This window comes from Myiozetetes cayanensis, unplaced genomic scaffold (genome assembly GCF_022539395.1).
Source record: "Myiozetetes cayanensis isolate MyiCay16 unplaced genomic scaffold, myiCay2020 scf21, whole genome shotgun sequence".
Taxonomy (NCBI): Eukaryota; Metazoa; Chordata; class Aves; order Passeriformes; family Tyrannidae; genus Myiozetetes; species Myiozetetes cayanensis.
Genome location: NW_026087423.1, coordinates 6,789,255 through 6,810,071, shown reverse-complemented (window position 1 = coordinate 6,810,071; position 20,817 = coordinate 6,789,255). Strand labels below are relative to the sequence as shown.

At 52.8% G+C, this 20,817-nt stretch overlaps 1 protein-coding gene across 1 annotated transcript in view; it reads left to right on the top strand.

Annotated features, from left to right (window-relative positions):
* Positions 1-20,191, top strand: part of MYO18B (myosin XVIIIB) — a 55,387-nt gene extending 35,196 nt beyond the window's left edge. Inside the window, exons 35-44 of the mRNA XM_050318746.1 lie at positions 682-795; positions 1,228-1,344; positions 2,015-2,098; positions 3,152-3,289; positions 3,547-3,732; positions 11,562-11,695; positions 12,752-12,793; positions 13,090-13,251; positions 18,055-19,352; positions 20,131-20,191. Of these exons, the coding sequence (XP_050174703.1) occupies positions 682-795; positions 1,228-1,344; positions 2,015-2,098; positions 3,152-3,289; positions 3,547-3,732; positions 11,562-11,695; positions 12,752-12,793; positions 13,090-13,251; positions 18,055-19,351 (2,274 nt within the window). The 3' untranslated portion in view covers position 19,352; positions 20,131-20,191. The remainder of the gene's footprint in view (positions 1-681; positions 796-1,227; positions 1,345-2,014; positions 2,099-3,151; positions 3,290-3,546; positions 3,733-11,561; positions 11,696-12,751; positions 12,794-13,089; positions 13,252-18,054; positions 19,353-20,130) is intronic.
* Positions 20,192-20,817: the final 626 nt, after the last annotated feature.

Genomic DNA, 20,817 nt, shown 5'->3' with positions numbered 1-20,817 from the left:
GGGAAACCAGGACCGGGCACAGGAAATGAGCAGTGAGCAGAGGGGTTTGGTTTTCTTTTCCATAAAGAAAAGAAAGAAACCCCAGGAGCAGGGGAAGGAACTGGATGTTCAAGTACAGACTACATAAACTCCTCCGTCCTGGCAGGGGAGAGTTTTCGGGATGACGCTGCAGCTTCCAGATGTTTGCAGCCCATTGAAGATCATTGTGATCTTAATGGCTGAGCTGTAAAACCCGAGAGCAAATTAGCATTTATAAATGTGATCTTCCATGTGTATTTGCAAATGCAATTTACACCGCATGAAAAGCCCATTTGCAAACCCTGAATCATGAATTGCTCTAATCAGGAATTACATGTAATTCACACAATTTTGCAAATTAGTGATCCCAGCTCTATGTCCCAGAGGCAGAGGGTGGATGTGCTGTGGAGGCCTGTCTGCCATGCTCACCAGGATGGACAGAAGTGTTGGGATCTGTGGTGAGATGTGCTGGGAGCTGTCAAGGAAGCCTTGTTTCCCCTGTCAACCAGGAGTAGACAGGCTGAAGAGCAGCACAGGTTCAGAAGGTCAAGATTCCATGTGTTTTACCAGGGAAAAATGCTCCAGGGAAGTGGGAATAGACATGGCCGTATGGCACGGGGACAGCACCATCGGTGATGATTCCCCAATCCTAATTTTTCCCAGTTGGAAGAGAGTGAAGCAAAGTGTGCAGAAGCCCAGAGGAACCAGCAGACAGTGGCCCTGGAGCTGGAGAACTTGCACACAGAGATGGAGACCCTCAGCAGAAGCAAGACCCTGGTGAGTTCCTGGAGATGTGACCAGGGCAGGGGAGGTAGGAGGGCACACAGTCTCCCCTCCTTGCGTTTGGTAGCAATCAGCAGATGATTTGCTAAATCAGCAAGTACCAGCATGTTTAGTAAATCACCTCAGCATATTTACTACATCACCAAGTATATTTACTGAATGTCCAAGCATATTTACTAAATCTCTGGGGATATCCACTAAATCACCCAGGCTGTTTGGAAACAACAGCCCCCAGGTGGTTTAATGGGGGGATAAAATTACTACAGTAGACCAGCATCCCACAGTTCTGCTCTGAGGACATGCAGGAGCTCCCATTGCCTTTCCGGGGGGTTGGAGGCTGTTGGCAGCATGTCCCAGAGGACACTGCAGCCCGGGTGGTGTGGTGGGTTCCCTGTGGGATGTGTGAGCCAGTGGATCCTCCTGCAGGTGGATGAGCAGCTGTTCCAGCTGCAGCATGAGAGAGCAGATCTCCTGAAACGCATCGATGAGGACCAGGAAGACCTGAATGAGCTCATGGAAAAGCACAAGGCTCTGATCGCCCAGGTAGGAGCTGGCACAGCATCTCCCTCCCAGGGAGGGCTCTCGGAAAACCCTGAGACTGGGACTGTGGTCCCTGTGGGTGCACAGCAGGGTAGGAACCTCAGGACACAGATGCTGTGATGAGGAATGGACACCTCATGGCTCTGGCTCCTCTCATCTGTAGTTTTGAGTCTTTTTTCAAGAGATGTCTTTGGCTTTAGTTCCAATATTTGTGAACTCCTACAGCTTCCCCTCTGAATCCTTTTTGTATTCTTTCTTTCACCACTTTCTCATGCTGGGACTTTCCGTGCCATATCCAGATTATGTCAGGCTCTCCCAAAGGATTGTACTGGGAGCTGAGGGACCCCAAGGCTCCCACAGGTGCAGGGGCAGGCCAGCCAGACTGACAATTCACAGTCTGGTGCCCATGGAAGTGGTGTTATGAATCCAGGAGTCTGTATCTGAAAGGACCCTGTGGGCAGAGATGACCTTGACAACACAGTTTCTGTCCTAATCCTGCAAATATTTGTTCCAAAAATTAGGAAAGCTGCACTGAGTTGGGAGAATGAAGCTCTTACAGTGCAGTCCAGGTGTAGCTCACTGTGTTGGTGGTAGGAGGTGGCACGAGCCAGGCCCGTGCTCCAAGCCAGGTTCTGCTGTCACTGCTCCCACTGCCAACTTTCTCTTTCCACAGTCGGCAACAGACATTGCTCAGATCCGGGAGCTGCAGACGCAGGTGGAGGATGTGAAGAAGGAAAAGCAGAGCCTGCAGGAGAAGGTAATTCCTGCCCAGCCTGTGGCACCCAGAGCTGAAGAGTGGGAGCATCCAGGCATCTGATGGCGTCTGGGCCCAGCACATCATCTGTGCCAGCTGTGGATGCCCTGCTCTGGTCTGAATGAGATCAAGTGTCTGTCTGTGTGGCACAAAGCCACTTCTCCTCTGTGATGTAGTCAGGTGCCTCTCCTCCTCTTGATGGGCTGTGAGTGCCCTCAAAAGCAGCATGGGTGCAGCTGGATGCCCACAGCCCTCGGGACAGGATGGGGCCAGGGCAGGCTGTGGGGCTCAGCTTGAGCTGGAGAAACCTTTTCATGCCAAGATTCTTGGGATTCAGAGCCCCACTTGTCCCTCCTGAGCTGCTGGTGCTGTGGCTGGAATGGGGCTGACCCCAGTGCGGGGCTGGCCCTGGGTGGACACCAGTGGGTGCTTCACTGCCTCGCCTCTGCGGCTGTGCCAACCCTCCTGGAGTGATGGATTTAATTTTAAACACATGAGTAATCCCATTAAGTTAAGTGCTTTATTGGAGCGTAGCTAAGCTGCCCAGGAATCAGAAGCAGGACTCGCTCCCTCCGAGGCGGAGCGGGTGGTGCTTTAGAGATAGGCAGGATAAAAGAAGACAAATTTCCGTAGTTCTAGGTCAAATTCAAAATCTGAACCCCAATTGTACTGGGATCACTAAAAGGGCAGTTTCCTTTGGAGATCTCAGTGTAACAGTTGAGGATACAGCTCTGCCCAGGCAGCTTTCCACACAGATTGTGAATATTTACGCCTGCTGTCCTCAAAGAGTCTGTGTGATGAGAAAAGCAAAGGAGACCCAGACACGTGTCACTTGCCAGCGGGATTTTCATTCAAAAATACACGTTGGTGTCAGGCCTGTGCTGTGTGGCTTTAACAGCAGGGAATCCTTTGGGAAGCGAAGGCAACGCTTTGCCATGGTGCTGTTACCTCAGGCTCACAAGAGGCCCCCAGTGTGTGTGGGGCACAGGAGAGGGCCAGGGAGGTGTTTGCATGGCCAGGGGCCGGGAGGTGCCAACACAGCCCATCCTCACCCAGTTGCAGGCAGTGCAGGCGAGAGCAGCGCAGCTGGAGCAGTGCCCGGCCGAGCGCTCCATCGTCAGCCGGCAGGAAGCCCGGATCCGCGACCTGGAGAGCCAGCTGGACTTCCAGGCTGTGCAGATGAAGCGCTTTGAGGTACCCCCTCCTCACCTTGGCTTGTAAAAGGCAGGCACAGTGATGCCGCCACCACCCTGGCTTTGGGGAAGGAAGCACCTGGGAAGGGGAGGGGAGGGACAGGTGGGAGCTGCAGACAGTCCATATGGTTCATGGCACTGCTGTCATCTCTGTGTGCTTTGCTGTGGGGTTTATCGACCGTCAACACTGGCTTGATGCTTGTGGAGAGCTTTCTAACACCTCACCTCCACCCTCCCTTGCTTCACCTGGCACCCCAGGTGCTGGTGCTGCGCTTGCGAGACAGCATCATCAAGATGGGAGAGGAGCTGGAGAACGCGGCCGAGTCGGAGGCGCGGGAGAAGGAGAACACCAGGTACTACCAGAGGAGGATGGAGGAGATGAAAGCTGACATGGATGAGTTGGTGCAGAGGGAGCTGGAGTCCAGCCGCCGGCGTGTGGAGCTGGTAAGGGGGTGCTGCTCCTGGGGGCTCGGGCAGTCCCATGGTCCTGGGGAGGGATTGCTGCTGGTGGAGGGTAACTCCGTTGTGACCCCAGATTTGTCTGAGAGCCCCAGGAATGTATTTTCTGTGTACTGCTATGTGTGCTCTAAGTTTGGGAATAGAGCTGACCCCTCTGCAGGTACACTGGATCCTGGACTACTCCAAAGCTTGGAGGAACAGGGAATCACTTTATATCCCTCCACAGCCCCAAACTGTTGAATCAAAGCTGTCCTTGAGGCTCCTCGTGTTCCCTTTCTCCATGGCTGGGTTGGCAGCCTGGGCAGTCCCTCTGTTCCATGTTTTTTTTTTTCTGGGAAGGAGTTGGCTTTGCCTGTTCCTCTCGAAGAAATGCAGTTCACATTGTAGATGTGGCTCTTGGGGACATGCTTTAATGATGGCCTTGGCAGTGCTGGGGGAATGGTTGAACTTGATGATCTTAGACATATTTCTAACCTGAATGAATCTGTGATTCTAAGTTGCTCAGGTCATTCCTGCACCCCCCCATGCTGGTTTTCCTCATGTCAGGCAGAACCACAGTGGATGGGAAGTCCCTCGTCCTCCTTGCCAGTCCCACACATGCCATGTGCTGATCATGGGGCTTGGTGTGCTGGGGCTCAGGACTCAGTGCCAGCTCCTCACAGCGCTCCTGGCTTTGCCAAACCCACCCTTCTATGCTGTGGTGGTGGCTCAGATGGTGCCAACCAGCAGCTAAACCCACTCTGAGAGAGCAGAGCCTCAGCTGGGCCTAGAGAGCAGCAAAAATAGATTCACCTTCACTTTACAGTCCTTCACCAGCATTTCTTTTCATGTTATTTCTTCCAATAATCCAAGGGAAAGCCTCGCTCCCGAGCAGTAATTGAAAGATATTGTGGTTCTGCTGCCAGCAGGGCCAAATCAGGAGCAGTTATCTTATCAATGATCTTTTATTTAACAATCAAGGAGATTTCAGCATTTATTCCACCCCGAGGCTACCAGCCTTCCTGAGGGGAATGGTGTGAATCATTCCCAATCCCTTGCCTGTGCCAGGGACAGGCTTTGTCCTTGCTCTGCCAGGCTGAGCCCTGTGTTCTGGCACACTGAGCCCTGTGTGCTGGCACACCACTCTGGCTGCCAGGACACCCTTTCCTGGGCGTGGATCGAGGTCAGAGTCACGCAGCCACCGCTGCTCTGCAGAGCCAGGAGGTGTTGGAGTGAGAGGCTCTGGGTGCCCCTGGGGTGCTGCAGGCATGCTGGGCTCCTTGGGCCACAGGGCTCCTTGATCCTGCTGCTTTCCCTGTGGGATTGAGAGAGCCACGTCAGCGGTTGCTGTGTTGACTGGGTGTTTATTGCAGCTTTGTTGGAAGCACAGTCTTTGGAACACAGATGTGCTGGCTGTTAGGTGGGTTCTTCTCACTGTGTTTTTGGGTTTGTGCCGATATTTTGAATATTTTGAATGTTCCATACGGGAATGTGAGTGATGAGTGAAGCAACATACTTGGACTTCTTAGCACTCTCCTGTTCTCCCAAATGAAGTGTTGCAAAGAGGTCTGAAAGGGATTTTAGAGGCACCTCTCTCAAATAAGACACAAAACTCCATAAACAGATGAACATGTATCTGCAGGAGGAAGGAGCCAGCAAGCCCTGCAGTCCCCCAGACACACCACACCATCCCAGTTTTTCCATGTTGGCTGATCAGGGTGACTGCTCCATGAGAACAGACTCCATGTGCACAGCCACACCAGAGCCAAGGGCTGCTGTGACTTTCCCTGGAGCAGAGGCATCCCCCAGACTGTGTGTCCTCTTAGCAGCACTTAAATAAAACATGGGGCAGAGCTGTGATCGCAGAGCCCGGCCGTGCTTGTCGGGAGCCTGGTGGGGAGCATCAATAGTTAATAGAAAGCCACTTATGGCTCTGCTCCTGCTAAATCCCCCATCAATTATAAATCCAGCGTGAATTATTCACTTGACATTACTTAAGTCATGGTCTGCACCTAACAATTTTTTTAAAATTTATTTAAATACACAGTGGAGAGGTTGTGGACTTGCCATGCACTGTTGAGGTTTAAGGGGTACGTTGAAGGGACAAGTCCATTGCACAGAGTGGGTTATAAATCCTGTCTTGTTTCCTGGGGTCCTAAGAGCTGCTGCCTGGATAGGTATATGTATGATAACTATATACCATATACAAAATATAAGGTATTTTGTCCTCACAGCTCCTATTTATTAATGGTCAAGGCACTGGAAAATCCCATGCCACCATCCCCACACCCCCAGCCAGGATCAGGGTGGCTATTTCCATCTCTCCCTTGTTTTCTACCCAGCTTTGGGCAGTTGGAAGGCAGACTTGTGCCATTCAGCAGGGAATACCCAGGGAGGAGCAGGGAGGGGAGCTGAAGAGCTGGCTGCCAGGCAGAAGGCTTTGCCTCATAAATTTTGTAAGAAGGATGGATTCTGAACACTTTCCAAGTCTGGTGCTATCGCAGTGAGGGAGGCTTGGTTTGTAACAAATGGTACTTGGCCCTGCTTGTCTCTGTCTTTGCTCTGGTTGCACATACTGGGTTTCCTCCCTGGAGCTGCAGCTTCTATTCCCAATAAAATCTGGATCCCAGCCTGCAACAGCTCCTTGTTTCTCAGCTGCTGTGCTGACACCCAGAGCTTGACGGGCCAGACCCAGCCACCTGCTCTCCTTGGGCTGCAGCAGACACTGAGCCATGGTGAAGAGTGAGAGATGGATTTCCAACTTGGAGTTAATCCTGGGGAGCTTGAAACAAGCCCTGGTCTCTGGGCTCATTGTGTGGGCAGATGTGCTCGTGCTTGTCCCTGCACAAGTGTCCCCTGGTGAAGATGCAGTGCTGGGAAGGATGGAGAAAGGCTGGGACCAGGCATGAGGGCAGGGTGTGGGCGATGAGCTGCTGTCAGCAGCTGGGACCAGCCACCATCTGGGGTTTCCCTCCTGAGGCTACTCGTAGGGTGGGATGGTGCTGGCTGTGCTGCCACTGACTGAACTGCCTGTTCAGCTTGGATTTCATGGGAGAAACCAATCATCTGGGCTGGGGGTTCTGGGATGGGACTGGAATGAAAACTCTGGAATGAGGTCAAGCCATGGGCAGGTGCCCCTGGAGTCCCTCCTGCCTGGAGAACCAGGATGCCTTGATGGGATGCCCAGGGAAAAGCAGGGGCTGATCCTGCTGGGATGAAGCCCTGGCTGGCTGAGGCACAGTCTAGGGTAACTTACTGCATCTCCTCCTGCCCCTCTGTACCCATACACAGCTCCATTAACCCTGGAGCCCCCACCCCTGGCACACCACGGTTAGGGAGGGGGTTGCAGGCGCTGTCCTAAAATCAGGTTTCTTTAATGAAACTGTGAAGTTCATCAGCATGATAATTAACTAATTTTACAGAAAACTGAAGTACAGGTGTGAAGATATTCTTCACAGGTTTGGTTTTTTCCATAGAAAAGGTGAGACCTCAGTGTAAATAACCTTCTTTTCTGGTTCTTTTGCTGGCAGATCTGTGTGTTGCAGCCCCACTATGGCCACACTGTGTAACTCAACACAGCCTGAGCTTTAGGATTGTTTTTTTGTTCCTTTGCAAACTTTAAAGTGTTCTTTTGGTGCTTCCAGTGAACCTTTAGAAGCAAAGCGAGGGCTGTTTGTGCCTCCAGCTGGGAATGCCACGGTCCCACCCAGGCAAACCCCCAGCTCCCAGCAGGGTCCCAGCAAACCCTCTGATGTCTCTTCAGCCCTCAGCCCCCTCCCTGCCTGCTCCTGGGTCTTTCCAGCTACTCTTTTCTTGAAAAGTTAATGACTTTGACGAAGTGTAACAACAATTATCATCAAAGGCAGCCAGTCCTTAGAGGTGAGGTTGGGTGATGGAGGAGCCAGGAGTGAAAACTCGGCTGTGTATGCGCTAATTAGGGCTGTTGTGATTCTGCTTTGCCTTTAAAGGAGTAAATTCCAAAGGAATCCATCAGCACTGGTGGCTGCTCACACACCAATTACGGTGTGTTGTTCCCCCTCTCCTCCGCACCTCACTCGAACCTTCAACCACGCAAATTTTGTCACTTCAAAATCTCTGAAAACCTGCAAGTTAATGACTTAATTAAAAGTAATAATGATGGATGAATACTGCAGGTGTACACTAAATTATTCAAAGAAAAGTGATCCAAATTGGACTAATTAGATTACACTTCACTTGAGGTGGATGGGAGCGTGCAAGGGTTGTGTTGTCACAGCAGAACCACAAACAAAAATACAAGGTGGTGACAAGGACATGGCCCTGGATGCTCTGTGGTGCCAGCCTGGGCATCCCTTAGAATCCCACAAGTCATTTCCCTGTTGGTTTTGGTTATCTCCTTTTAACTTCTCTTCAAATGCTTCTGTGACAAAATTAGTGGGAAAAAAACCTCTTAAGAAAAACAGGGTGTAGAAATCCTTTTCCAGAGAAGCAGTGAAAGTAAAGCCAGGGTGAGGAGAGGCAGGGGAAGGGGAGGGAGCTGCTGACTGAGATGTCCCCTCTCTCCCTGTGTCCTGGTGGGCTGCCAGCAAGTGCTCCTTGTGCTGCCCTGGCTGCAGAGGGCTTGAGCATTTCTTCCTTGCTGTTAGAAAAGTTGGACTGCAAATGACAGGAGGAGCTGCAATGATGTTCAGGGAGGTGGGCAGCCCACCCACATCTCCTCCTGTCCTTGCTGACTGTCCCTGCTGGTGCAGAGGCTGCTCTTGCATTGACCTCTCCTGCTGTGGCTCTGGGTTTGGTGACAGCCCTGCTGCTGAACCGTGCTGGTGGCGAGGTGCCACAGTGTTGGGATGCCAGGGGCTGTGTTCCTTGGCTTTCTCCTGCCTGGATTTCCATGAAGTGTCAGTGATATTTCCCCTTTACAGCAAATCTCTTCCTTTCCCACTGTCCCTGCAGTGAGAGTAGGTGGTGCCGGGAGGGGTCAGGATGCTGCAGGGGCTTTGAGTAGGGTGGGTGCAGAGGATCCGAATGAACCATAGGCAAAAGCATCCAGCAGGCCAGACCTGCTGCTGAGCACTGTGTCACTCACAGTAGGAGTTAATGATTTTTGCAGTTTAGCTCATGTTGCCACTGTCCTTCCATCAGGGATGTGCAGCAGCCTCCTCCTGTGAGCCCGCGGGCGGGGTCACGAGTCTGGCTGTGAGCAGCAGCTCTGGGTGGGTTTGCTGTGTGCTGGCCATGGCCGAGCAGGCTTCTGTCTCCCTTGTCTTAGAAGAGCCTTTAATCTAGGCACCCTGTCAGCAGGAATCAGCCTCAGCCTTCTGGCCTGCCAGTGGGACAGTGCCGCTGGAGTTCGAGAGTCCTGTGCTCTGGGGCAACCTGTCCACCAATGTGAATGGGAGGATCTGGTTTGGAAATGTATTCGGAACCAGGCAGAACATATATTTTATTTATTGGCTATAAAATATACATCAGCCGGGGATTCTGAGCTGGTCAGGCCGGTCCTGCTGTGCGTGACTGACTGATTTGGTGGAAGGAGCCAGAATTGCTGTAGCCAATAGGGATTTGACAGCAGAGGATGCTCCTTCCAGCCCCCCGGTCAAGCTGCAGCTCTGTTTGCTCAATATTATGAGTTTTCTCAATAAACGTATTTCCCCCTTTATTTTCCCCCATTTCCTGCTCAGAGGAAACAAACAGCCAGCTCTGCCCTGCAACTCATCCTGCATGGGAAAGTTAGTGCTCAGCCCAGGGACTGTAGGAAGAGGGAAATGCTTCTTGGATTTACATTTAGGTTGAAACAACATGTGTCAAAGGTGTCTAACAGCTCCCTGAGTGCCAGAGGCCTGATGCTGGGACCAACTTTGTCAGTTTGTGTCATGAAGATGGTATTTTTGGATTTGAAATTGAATTATATTGACATAATTATTCCTTTCTTTGACACATTTTAGGGTACAGAGGATAACATAAAATGCCTCTGTGGATGAGATTTGGGCCAAGTGGGATGAGGGGTTGAGCAGTGTGAGATCTTATAAACAAACCAGTATTTTATTTTCAGGCTCACATTCAAATTGCCACTCAGGTGGCCTGTGGGCAGGGCACCCCAGGGTTACTCACAGTCCCCGACATCACCCCACTGCCTTGTGCATCCCCCTCCCAAGGCCACCAGTGTGGGTGCCACAGGCTGTGGATGCCCAAGGACATCCCTGGGGGGAGCCAGGCTGGAGCCCCAGCTCAGCAGCATCAGCCCCTTGGTGGTCCCTTTTATCCCATGGCTGTCATGCAGAAGGCAGTGAGGTTGAGAGACCCCACCAGCCACCGGGACACACTGTTTGCTGCTCCCACAGCCATCCCTGGGGGATTTTGTTTGTCAGCAGCTGGGGAAAGCAGGATTGGGGTGCTAGGGGAGGGATGCTGCTGTGTGTCCAGCTTCCTCCCTGCCCATCTCTATCAGGTTAATAAGAGCAGAACGGAAGAGAGGAATTAAATGCAGCCACTGAACTATATTTAATTTGCACCATATCCTGGAGCCAAGGAGCAGGTTTAATAGAGGCTTTTATCAGCCTGTGGAAGGGCTAAGCTCTTTATCTGGTGGCTGTTTCACTGCCTGATCCTGCAGTCCCAAGTAGCTGAGCACATGAATATAGGCACCTGGAGCCTGGGGTTCTGTCCCCTTGGGCTCTTCTCCTCTCCAGGGTTGGTGTTTCACTGCATGCCCCATCCTGAACCCCCGGGTCAGCCTCAGTGTGGGAGCATTCCCACTGCCCGGGCCATGCCATGCCACTTGGAGCAGTTCCCTTGATGAAACAAGTCCTTTCCACTTTCCACCTGAGCCGGGAGGGAAGCAGAGGACTCAGAAGCATGAAGTTTCAGAAAGCTTCTCAGAAACTCTCAGGTTTTCACCAATACTGGTGCGTTTCCAGAAGCCACTGTGATGCTGTGAGACCCGAAATGGGCTATTTCCTTGCATGTTTTGATGAACTGAGATGCTCTTCCCCTCGGGCCCACGCGTCCAGTGATTCCAGGACTTCCATTATTTGGTGTGACAGTGTGCCAGCTCCTGCGCCGGGGCCTGTCGCAGCCGCGCTGCGGATCATCCCTCACCTTGTCACCGCCGCGATGGCGATTTCACAGCTGGCAGCTTCAATCACCGCGGATTTGCGGCTCGCACTCCCTCACCCCCTCCCTCTGCCCTGTGGTGGCTTAGAAACAGTAGGAAGAGTCCCTTCCTGGCTGGAAGAAGTTGGAATGCGATGAACACAGGGGTGCAGTGCCGAGTTGGCATCCTTGGTGTGCTGCGAGGCCGCCGAGCTGCGGGCAGTGCTGGGACCAGGAAGCCATGTGGGTTGTGTAAGACTGTAGAATCCTGGAATGGTTTGGTTTGGAAGGGACCTTAAAGGTCATCTTTAAGATCATCCCAGCCATGGGCTGGGACACCTTCCGCTAGACCAGTTTGCTCCAAGCGCTGTCCAAACCTGGCCTTGAACACTTCTAGGCCTGGGGCAGCCACAGCTTCTCTGAGCAACCTGTGCCAGCTCCTCCACACCCTCATAGGAAAGAATTTCTTCCCAATGTTCCATCTAACCCTGCCTTCTGTCAGTGTGAAGCCCTTCCCCCTTGTCTTGTCACTCCAGGCCCTTGTCCAAAACCCCTCTCCTGCTCTCTTAGAGCCCCTTTAGGCACTAGAAGGAGGTGAAATTTATGTTCCAGAAGCCATTGCAGGTGCCACAGGGCGCAGTGTGGGTGACAAGGCCCTGGCAGGCACAGGGAGCACTGGGTGGAGGGAGCTTTAGCAGACACCCTGCTCGTGGTTTTGGGTGCCGTGTCAGGGTGCAGGCACTGACCCACTGCCACCTGTGCAGGAGCAGCAGCTGGCAGAGCTGGCAGAGGTGCGGCAGGTGCTGCAGGCTGACCTGGGCACCTCCATCCGGCGCATCGCAGACCTGCAGGTGGCCCTGGAGGAGCTACGGTCCAGCGACGACAGTGATGCTGAGAGGTGAGGAATGGGGGCCTGTGGGGCCTGTGGGGGGGCTGCAGGGGCTGCAGAGGGGCAGGCTCAGCTGCTGTGTGGTGAGGAAGGATGCTGTGCTGGGCACTGCCAGGGTGGCTGTAACTGCCCTCACGTGTTTTTGCTGCAGCAGCACACGTGTATGAAAAAAGAACTTGGTGTTTATGGAAGGTTTAATGAAAAGGTTTCACCGTTAAAATCATCCTGTGTGGTCCAGCTTAAACTGAGCAAAAAGGTGGGAACAGCCCCATTTGCAGTGTGGGTCCCATCACTGGAAGTGGTGTGTTGCCATGCAGCAACGGGTGCCCCAGTGCTGGGTTCATCGAGTGAAAATCCTACTTTTATCAGGCACAAGAGCTGGAGGAGCCAATGGAACTGGGTGTTTGGGTAGAGGATTTCACTAGGAAAAAAGTGAGGAAAAAATTCCAGTACATTTTTCAGGTGTTATTTCTACAGCCCTCCAATTTTCCCCTCTGCTACATGTCTAAAGAGGCATTGTGACAAATGGAGACAAAACAGATAAATGAGTTTAAAAAAATAAAGAGCAGAGGTGTGCTTGTCAGCACGCCGTGAGAGGAGATTTGCTCTGTGTAGTGATTAAACCAGGGAAGGGTGAGATAGAAACCGTGAGCTCAGACACTCGCTCCTTCTCAAAAGAAAAGTGATTTCCAATGCAGCTGATGCACCAGCCAGAGGTGAGAAATGCTTCCCGGCGGGAATGGCAGCTGCTGCAGAAGGAGCTGTGTGTTACGTGTTGGCATGTTCTGCTCTCTGCCCTTTGCCCTGGGGTCCTGGCTCAGCCAGGGCTGACCCGTGCAGGGAGCAGTGAGGGGTCTCCAGCTATTCTGGCCATGCCCTGGTCCCTGTGGCACCGCTGCTCTGGCTGTTTTGGGGGTGTTTGCTGGCTCATGCAAACCGCTGCTCTGGTCAAACAAACTGCCAGAGCACCAAGTTCTGATATAGTCAGTTTTTTTCCCTCCTCATCCTTGTGTGGTGGCTTTGGGGAGGCCCCCTGAGCCATTGTTCTCCTGTTGTCCTTTGCAGTGTTCAGACGGCACAGGAGTCGCTGTGTTCCAGGAGAGAGACGTGAGTGAGCCCAGGGAGCTGCTGCTGAGGGGCAGGAGCCTGTGCCTGCTTCTGCCACGGGTTATGGATTACTGGCTGCTGCAGGGATGGGTTACAGACCACTGGCTGCTGCAGCCTGCATGGGCAGGGATCACAGTGGTGTCCAGATACCTGATGTTGTGTGCCCCATGCCCATTGACCTGCTCCCTTTCCCTTTGAGCTCTGTCTCTTATCCCAGTGGGATGCTCTCACTCCTCTGGGCTGGTGACTTCCCACCTGTGCCTGCGGATCTAATGGGGTCTCTCCTCTCTCCATAGGGATGCCTGCTCCAGCGTTGGCTCCACGCTCAGTCTGGAGCCTGCAGAGAGCATCAAGTCCTGGCCAAGTTCATCCACAGGCTGGACATCCCTGGCAGGTACCAGCATGGCCGGGAGCATTTCGGCACAGTCCATCGGCAGCCGCAGCACCCAGAGCCTGAGGTAAGGGACCCCCAACCCATCCTGTGTGCACGGGGGGTGTTGCAGGTCAGCTTTCACTGGGCTCCTTCAGGACATGCAGAACAGCACTCAGGGTTGTGGCAGGACCTGTGGAGTTTAAGGTCAAAACATCAAATCAAGGAAGGCAGTCACAACCATGCCAGGATCAGTGAAGCACTAGATGAAAGTCACTACATCAAAAACATGCTTCAAGCAGTATAATATCCCTTGATGTATTCTCTGGAGATAATTTAAAGAGGCGATGCAGCCTATTTGAGGATTTGTATGCCATATGCTCGCTGTTCCCGGCTGAGGAAGTGGGATGCGTTTCTACAGTTCTAATATCAAGTATGTTAATTTTCGATGGTGATGCTCATAGGCTGTGAGGGAGCTGGAGAGGGGCCCAGGCACTCACACGGCCCAACTGCCCCCACTCGGCTCCAGTGGAGACACCTCGGGGTGCCCGGGCTCAGTGGGTGCTCACATGTCCAGCCCGAATTGGTGCCCATCAGAGGAAACCACACACACCCCCCATTTTACAGCCATCCCCAGCACCACCAGGTCACAGAGAAACTGGTTCTTTTTGGTTCATTGGTGAAGCCAATGTAAATCAGGGTCTGGGGGCTGTGTCATGGAGGGAGGTGGAGGGATGGAGGAGAGTGTCATCCCCTTGCAGGTTTGAGAGGGCAGAGATGGAGCAGGGATGGAGCTTTGAACCCTGGGGCAGGGAGCAGAGTAGAGCTTGTATGGATCCAGAAAGCATTATCCCTGAGAGCATCACCCCCCTATAGGGAAGGTGGGGAAGATGCCAAGCATCTGAATTTGGGGTGGGAGGGGCTAACAGTGCCCCTCTTTACAGCCCCTGTAGTGCCCTTGCCTGCAGGCTGGAGCTACTCCTGCCTGCAGCCCCTGGATCAGGGTCTCTCTGATGCACTGCTTTCCCAGGGGTGGTGTACTGGGACATGCATCACTGTTTTCCCAGTTTTTGCCCCCATAACCAGGGCAGGCACCAGGCTGAGGCTGGGCACAGCTCACTGCAGCTCCCACCTACTCCCTGCAGCTCCCACCTGCTCCCTGCTCATGTTCGGGTCTGTAGGTAGATTCTCCAAGCTGACAGAGTTTGGTCAGGATTGCAGAGTGCAATTTCATTAGTATTAATCTCCCTGCTCCGATTCTGGTGAGATCTGTCCCCACGGCACCCCCAGGCCTTGTACAGGAGAATCACTATTGTCAGAATTAGTGTTCTGAAGAGCGAGCCCCCCTTCAGGAAACACCTCAGGTGAGTTGGAGCAGTTTGGAGCGGTACAAGACAGAGTTTAAGAGCATTTGGGCAGGGCAAGGACCTGTAGGGAGATCGCAGAATTATGATCTTGGAGGTCTTTTCCATCCTGAATGATTCTGACATTCTGGGATTCTGTGATAGGCTGGCCATTGTGAAAGGCAAATTTTCCCCAGCCCTGGCCCCATTGTGACCATCGTCCTTGGTCCTGGGGGTCGTGAAGGGGCACGTTGCAAATCCTGTTGTGGGAGCTGTGTTTGTCTTCAGCTAATCTAAGATGGAAATAGGAGCGAGGGTGTATGAAGTGCAAACAAACAGAGGACGAGACTGGTAAGGTAATAAAAATGAGATCAGGGAAATGAGCTCTTCCTTATTAAGATTCCTTTGTCTTACACAAGCACCCAGTAATGAAAAATGAGTCTTGCTCTCGTTGGCTGCTCAGCACTACATCTGGGGTGTTTGCTGAACAAACAGCTGCCAGGAGCCAGAGGAGAGTGTGGAGGCTGCTACCGCCCATGTGGTTACAGGAGTGAGAGCTTTGATTAACAGAACCTTTAATTCTCTGCTGCTTAAATGCTTGTACAGAATGCTGGCCAGCAGAGCTAAGCCTCCATAAATATGACACAATGCAGGGTTGGAATAAATACAATTTTTTTATTAAAAAGCCAATTTAAAACTTTATGTATTTATTCTGCCCCTTTCCAGGCAGGTCAGGGTTGTGCTGCCATAGTGGGGTTATCTGGAGGTGCAGGCAGGGAGTGAATCCACAGCCCCGGGCTCTGCCTCTCCACCCATGGCACTGTGGCATTTGCAGCCTTGGCATCACCCCAGCATCACCCTGACATCACCTGGCATCTCTTCCCATCCCACCTCAGTTCACAGAACCAGGAATCCTGGTCCCAAGGCTGCTGGGGATCCGACACGTTTATTTTTAAACACGATTGTGTCAAAAGCAAATCATTACATGGGAAACTGGGAGCTCTTCTGTAGATGACAGTGTGACAAGAAAATCCTTTTCTGACAGAAATTAGGCCAGTGGCTCTTCCCTCCCTGAAATGGAGTTGTCTTGGCTTTATTTATGAGCTCCTAGGAAAAGCAGCTGAGCCACACTTTCAGCCCTGGTCATGTGTTGCAAAGCATGTGTGGATTTTATTGTATAAATTATTTCAACTAGCATAATTGTAATCATGTTAATTGCTATGTAATCGTCGCTAATTATTGTTGTATGTCATTTGCTTTGGTGTGAATGGTGTATTGCAGAGCTTGGTTGGCTTACAGACGCCTCCTGAGTTCGGCATCCGTCCCTGCTTTTGCCTTTGCCCGGGAAAATCATCTTCCCTGAGGATGATGGAGGAGCAGGGCTCTGCTCACAGCTGGAGCGGGCTCATGGTCCTTCCTCCTGCAGCATCACCCTCCTCCAGGACCACCCAGGTCTCCCCAGGGTCATTTTGGGTCCTGTGAATGGCACATCTGCCATTCACCAGGGATTTAGGGATGAGCAGAGGGTGCCACAAAATGGGATAGGACTGTCTTGCTCTCGTGCCCTGCCTTGTGAGGAGGATGAGGATGATGAAGAGTAGCCATGATTTTGGCATGATGTTTTTTGGTAGCCATCAGGGCTAAAGAAATGAATCACAGAATGGTTTGGGTTCAAAGGGACCTTGAACACCATCCTGTTCCACCCCTGCTTGGACCCCGGGGCTGTGGTGCCTTTGCAGCTGGGCTTGTGCCAGACATGGAAGCTGGAACAATCCCACCTCTGCAGCTTTCACTCCTTTCAGGCCCTAAAGATTTTCATAAAAATAGTAACTGTCCATCATGCTGAACAGGACAATAAATAGTGGTATGTAACTGTCCATGTTCACAGCCCATTAGTGCTTCTCTCTTTTATCTCAGCCTTAAAACCCAAATAAAAACACTGATACTGGTGTTTAAATTACAAAAGCTGCTCATGCAGCACACAGGTTACAATATTATTTGGAAACGTGCAGAGTGATTGGAGCAATTTTTGTACAATTTCTCATGGAAGGATTATACCAGCTATTTAAGTACAATGCAATTTAGGATCCTAAATACCCCCATTTTCAAAATGTCTCAAACTATTCATCAGTGGTGCAGGGTGGCCCTGAAAGGTGCAGGGATTCAGGGGGATTAAACCCCTGGTTAATCCATTTTGTATTGAATAATCAAATGGTTTGGGCTGGTGGTGGGAATGGTGGTGGGTGCCTGGGCAGGTGGGCACCTCTGTGCCCCGGGCTGTGCAGGTTGTTGCTGGGAACCTGGAGCTGCTCCATTCCCCCTTCCCTTCTGCCATCACACGTTTCCCAGCCATGGAGTTTGTCTTCATCTCATCTCGGAATGTAAATTATTTCATGGGTCAGCAGAGCCTGGTCCAAGTGCATCCCACGCACTGCCTGGATTATCTGCTCTCCCCCCATTCCCATGGCAACACCAACATTCCCGGGGCAGGATGCTTCATTACCAGCGATGCACAACTTGACCGCTGCTCCCACACCTCGGAGGCTGCTGGTCTCCCAGAGCTGGCTTTGTTATTTGGGTTCTATTACTTTGCCTTTTCTCTCTTTTTCCCTCCTCCTTTTTTTCTCAAATTCACATCCCACCAGACTTCCCATTCAGGCCAGTCCTGAGTTCCCCTTGACTGAGCGGTGCTGGGACACCTGAGACTGGGCATATGGCACTACAGTGCTGGCAGTTGCCAGCAAACAAATGTAGGTGCTTGGAGAGCATCATGAAGTGTCCCATCAGGGCCTTAGTGTCACCAGTGACCCCCAGCCCACGGGTGACTGCATTCTCTGTGCATCAGCTGCATGAGGACGGGGACAGGCCACAGAGAAACTCAAGTGGGGTGACTGGTGTGGCTCCTCAGGGGTGAATGGAGGTGGATCTCCTGTAGTTCTTTTATCAGCCCTTGTCTCAGGTTGAGGTCTCAGCCCTTGTCTCAGGTTGAGGTCTCAGCCCTTACCTCAGGGTGAGGTCTCAGCCCTTGCCTCAGGTTGAGGTCCCAGCCCCACACATCATGTCTGGCCATCACCCCTCTTTGTGCAGCCCCTGCCCAGGTGTTACTGGGCTCTTGCAGTTCAGAACTCCTTGAGCAGCAGCCTGGGTGAAACATGCCCTGCAATAACATTAAGATGCGTCTGGGGTGCACCGCGAGCTGGTTTCATAAAATTTTAGGGAATAATCTTTGGCTTTGACAGAAATAAAATAAATCCTACATATTGCTATAATCTGTCAAGAAAAAGGATATTTGGAGGTAAGTGTTGGCTTGGCAGATCTGAAGCCAGGCACACCACGCACTCCATGCTGGGGATTATCCGGGCTGGCTGACCTGGAGTTATTTAAGATAAAATCCTTGGGCGCTGCCCAGTGCTGGATGCAGCAGTGAGTTAATTCTGAGACTCCCATGCCAATACTGGCTTTTCGCTGCTCAGCCTTGTCCTTGCTGAATGACATTCCGGTCACTGGGAATCCCACAGACTAAACTAACGCCCATTTTTGTTGTTTAGGGTGAGCAGAGACACCAAGGACCCAGCGCTGAGCCTTCCGGTGTCTTCCTGGAGCGCTGCCAGGCCCAGCGATGCTGCGGATCTGGGGAGGATGGAGAGTCCCCTGCTCGGGGCTAGAACACGGGAATATGGAAAACCTGCAGCAGATGACAAGGAGCAGGAAGGCCCCAAAAAATCTGTGGATAGGATAGGAGAGACGTCCCCTTCTGTGCTGCAGCGGGGGAGCTCCCCTGCCCCGGACGGAAGGTTCCCCAGCCCGCTCTCTCCGACGGCACCCAGGAGGAGGAGGCTCTCCGTGGCCTCGGGGCCGGTGCCCAGCTCCTCGGCCGCCCTCTCCGAGTACGTGGAGGAGCTGCGGCGGCAGCGGGGAGCGGAGCGAGATGCGGGGCACCCGGCGCTGGGGGAAACCTCTCCCCTCCCCATTTACCGCACCACCGGCGCCGCGGCCCTGCGGCGCTGCAGGGCTGTCCCGGCGGCGGAGGATGCCCTGGGGAAGCTGGACGGGAATCAGGCAGGGGAAGGTGAGGGAGCGAACGCCAGCCTCCCGCGCTCCTCCAGCCTGCGGAGCATGGCCTCGGAGCCGGCCGAGCCCTCACGCTCCCCAGCGCTGAAAAGGGCATCCAAGTTCGGCTCCTACGACTCCCTCCTGCAAACCCTGGACAGCTCCGGCCGCCGGCCGAGCTCTCCAGCTGCCGGGATGGAGGGGCCGGGCACGCTGCGGTCGAGCTCCTGGAGGAGCTGCCTGGAGCCGTCGCTGGAGGATGTGGAGTTGGAAAAGGGCTCTGAGGGAGTCCTGAGCTCACTGTCCAGTGACGGGCTGGGAGAGGGGAAGGGGAGCGACCCGTTCAGCTGGAGAATACCCACCCTCAATTACGAGAGGAGAACCAAGGTCGACTTTGATGACTTTGTCCCAGCCATTCGCAAATCCCGCTCCACCAGCAGCCTGGCCAAGTCCAGGAGGGACAGAAGGGACGGACACTGGCCCCTCACCGTCCGCTTCGAGGATGAGGCCATAGCGGGCAGTTTGGAGTCCTCTGAGACCAAGGGCACAGCCAAACGCAGCCTGGCCCCTCGGGAAGACCCTGGAGATCTCTCTGACTCCTCATCCTCTGGTTCCCTCCTCTCCTCCCGGAGCGCCGACAGCATCAAGCGTCGGCCGCAGCCCCAGAGAGGGGACGGGGAGGGGTCCAGTGGCAAAGCCATCACCCAGGGCAGCGGGACAAGCCACCGCGCCGAGGCCGAAGGAAAGGAAGACGATGTCAGCAGCATCATGAAGAAGTACCTGGGTAAAGACTAAGGTAACTGTGCTGAGCCACTGCCCCACACTAGCTCAGGGCAGCGGGGACAAGTTTGGGCTGTTGGCTCTGAGCTGCTGCGCTTTCTCGGTGTCTGCACCCATGTGGGGACAGGGTCCCAATGCCCCTCCTAGCATGTCAGAGCATCCCAGGCCATGGGAGGCTTCAGCCTTGCTGCCAGGATGTCCTATGGAATGTGTGGCACTGGGACTGGCCACCCCTTTCCTGCTCTTTGGCACCTTCAGAGTTGCAAGGGGGAGGGCAATGGGGATATTGCCAGTGCCAGAGACAGCCCCAAGAGCTGGTCACAATACCACTTCTGAATCCACTGGGAATTTCCAATATTAGCATCCCCCAGCTCCCACACCACCACCCAGCAGACACACTCCACAAGGCCTCACTTCTCTGGGACCCAACCTTGTGTGGGTAATTAGAAATCAGTTTGGGCTGGATGCTAGAGCTTCCCTCTCCAGAGAACAGGGATGATGCCTGGCCCAGATGTACTTTCCCCCAGTCATCAGCAAGCCTCTGACACCCACTTGAATGCCATTTCTGTATTGCAACTGACACTTGGAGAATTAGGATTTATTGCTGCAATCCAGGTTTGAAAGTAAAGTCCCTAATGAATGCGCCACAACTGAAATTAAGTGTTTAAAATAGATTAGAAAAACATTTTGTAAAACCATTGCCTTTAGACTAACTTATTGGATGTCAAGCTGTGACCAAATTGACTAAGCCAACACACGAAGGGAGCGTGTGTTAATAAAACATTTCTTTCCAGGAAGCTAATTTGCATAATGCAACGTCCCACTTTCTCCAGAATTTGTTTTGATAAAGCGCAGCAGCCGAACCCCAACGCCGCAGTGATGAGGAGCCACATCGGGCAGACGGCCTCCCTGCTCCTGGTAGGACATACCTCATGTGAGCAGCGACTACAGAGGGCCCCTGAAAATCATGGGATGGTTTTACGAACTTTTTTGGTTTTGGACATACCGTGGTTTCCTTATGCTCATACCCCATTTCCCAGCCCCTCAGCTTTGCTCAGGGCCAGCCCTGGGGACAAGAGACTTTCCTGTTCTCCTGAAGTTGTTTGTCTCAGGAGTTGGTGCTTTAATTAAAACCCAGCGGCTGCCACAGATGCTGAGGACATGCCATGGCCAGGGAAAGGCCACACTGAGAAGAGCTGGAAGAACACCAACCCTCCTCTTTTTAACCCAGAGGTGCAGCTCAGGTGTCTCATTCCACACAGCACTACTCGAAAATCATCTCAATGGCCAAGGGTCATACTGTTCAGTCTCAGTGCGACACCAGTAACAGGGGAGCTCTGAAGCTTTTATAATTCCAGTAGTATTTGAAGATAGATCCATATGAGCTTCCATGGCTCCTGCCTGTTTGTGACATCCAGGCACATCCCAGTGACACACGAGGCAGCACTGCGGCGCGTGGGGCAGTGGGAGGCTCTATTTGA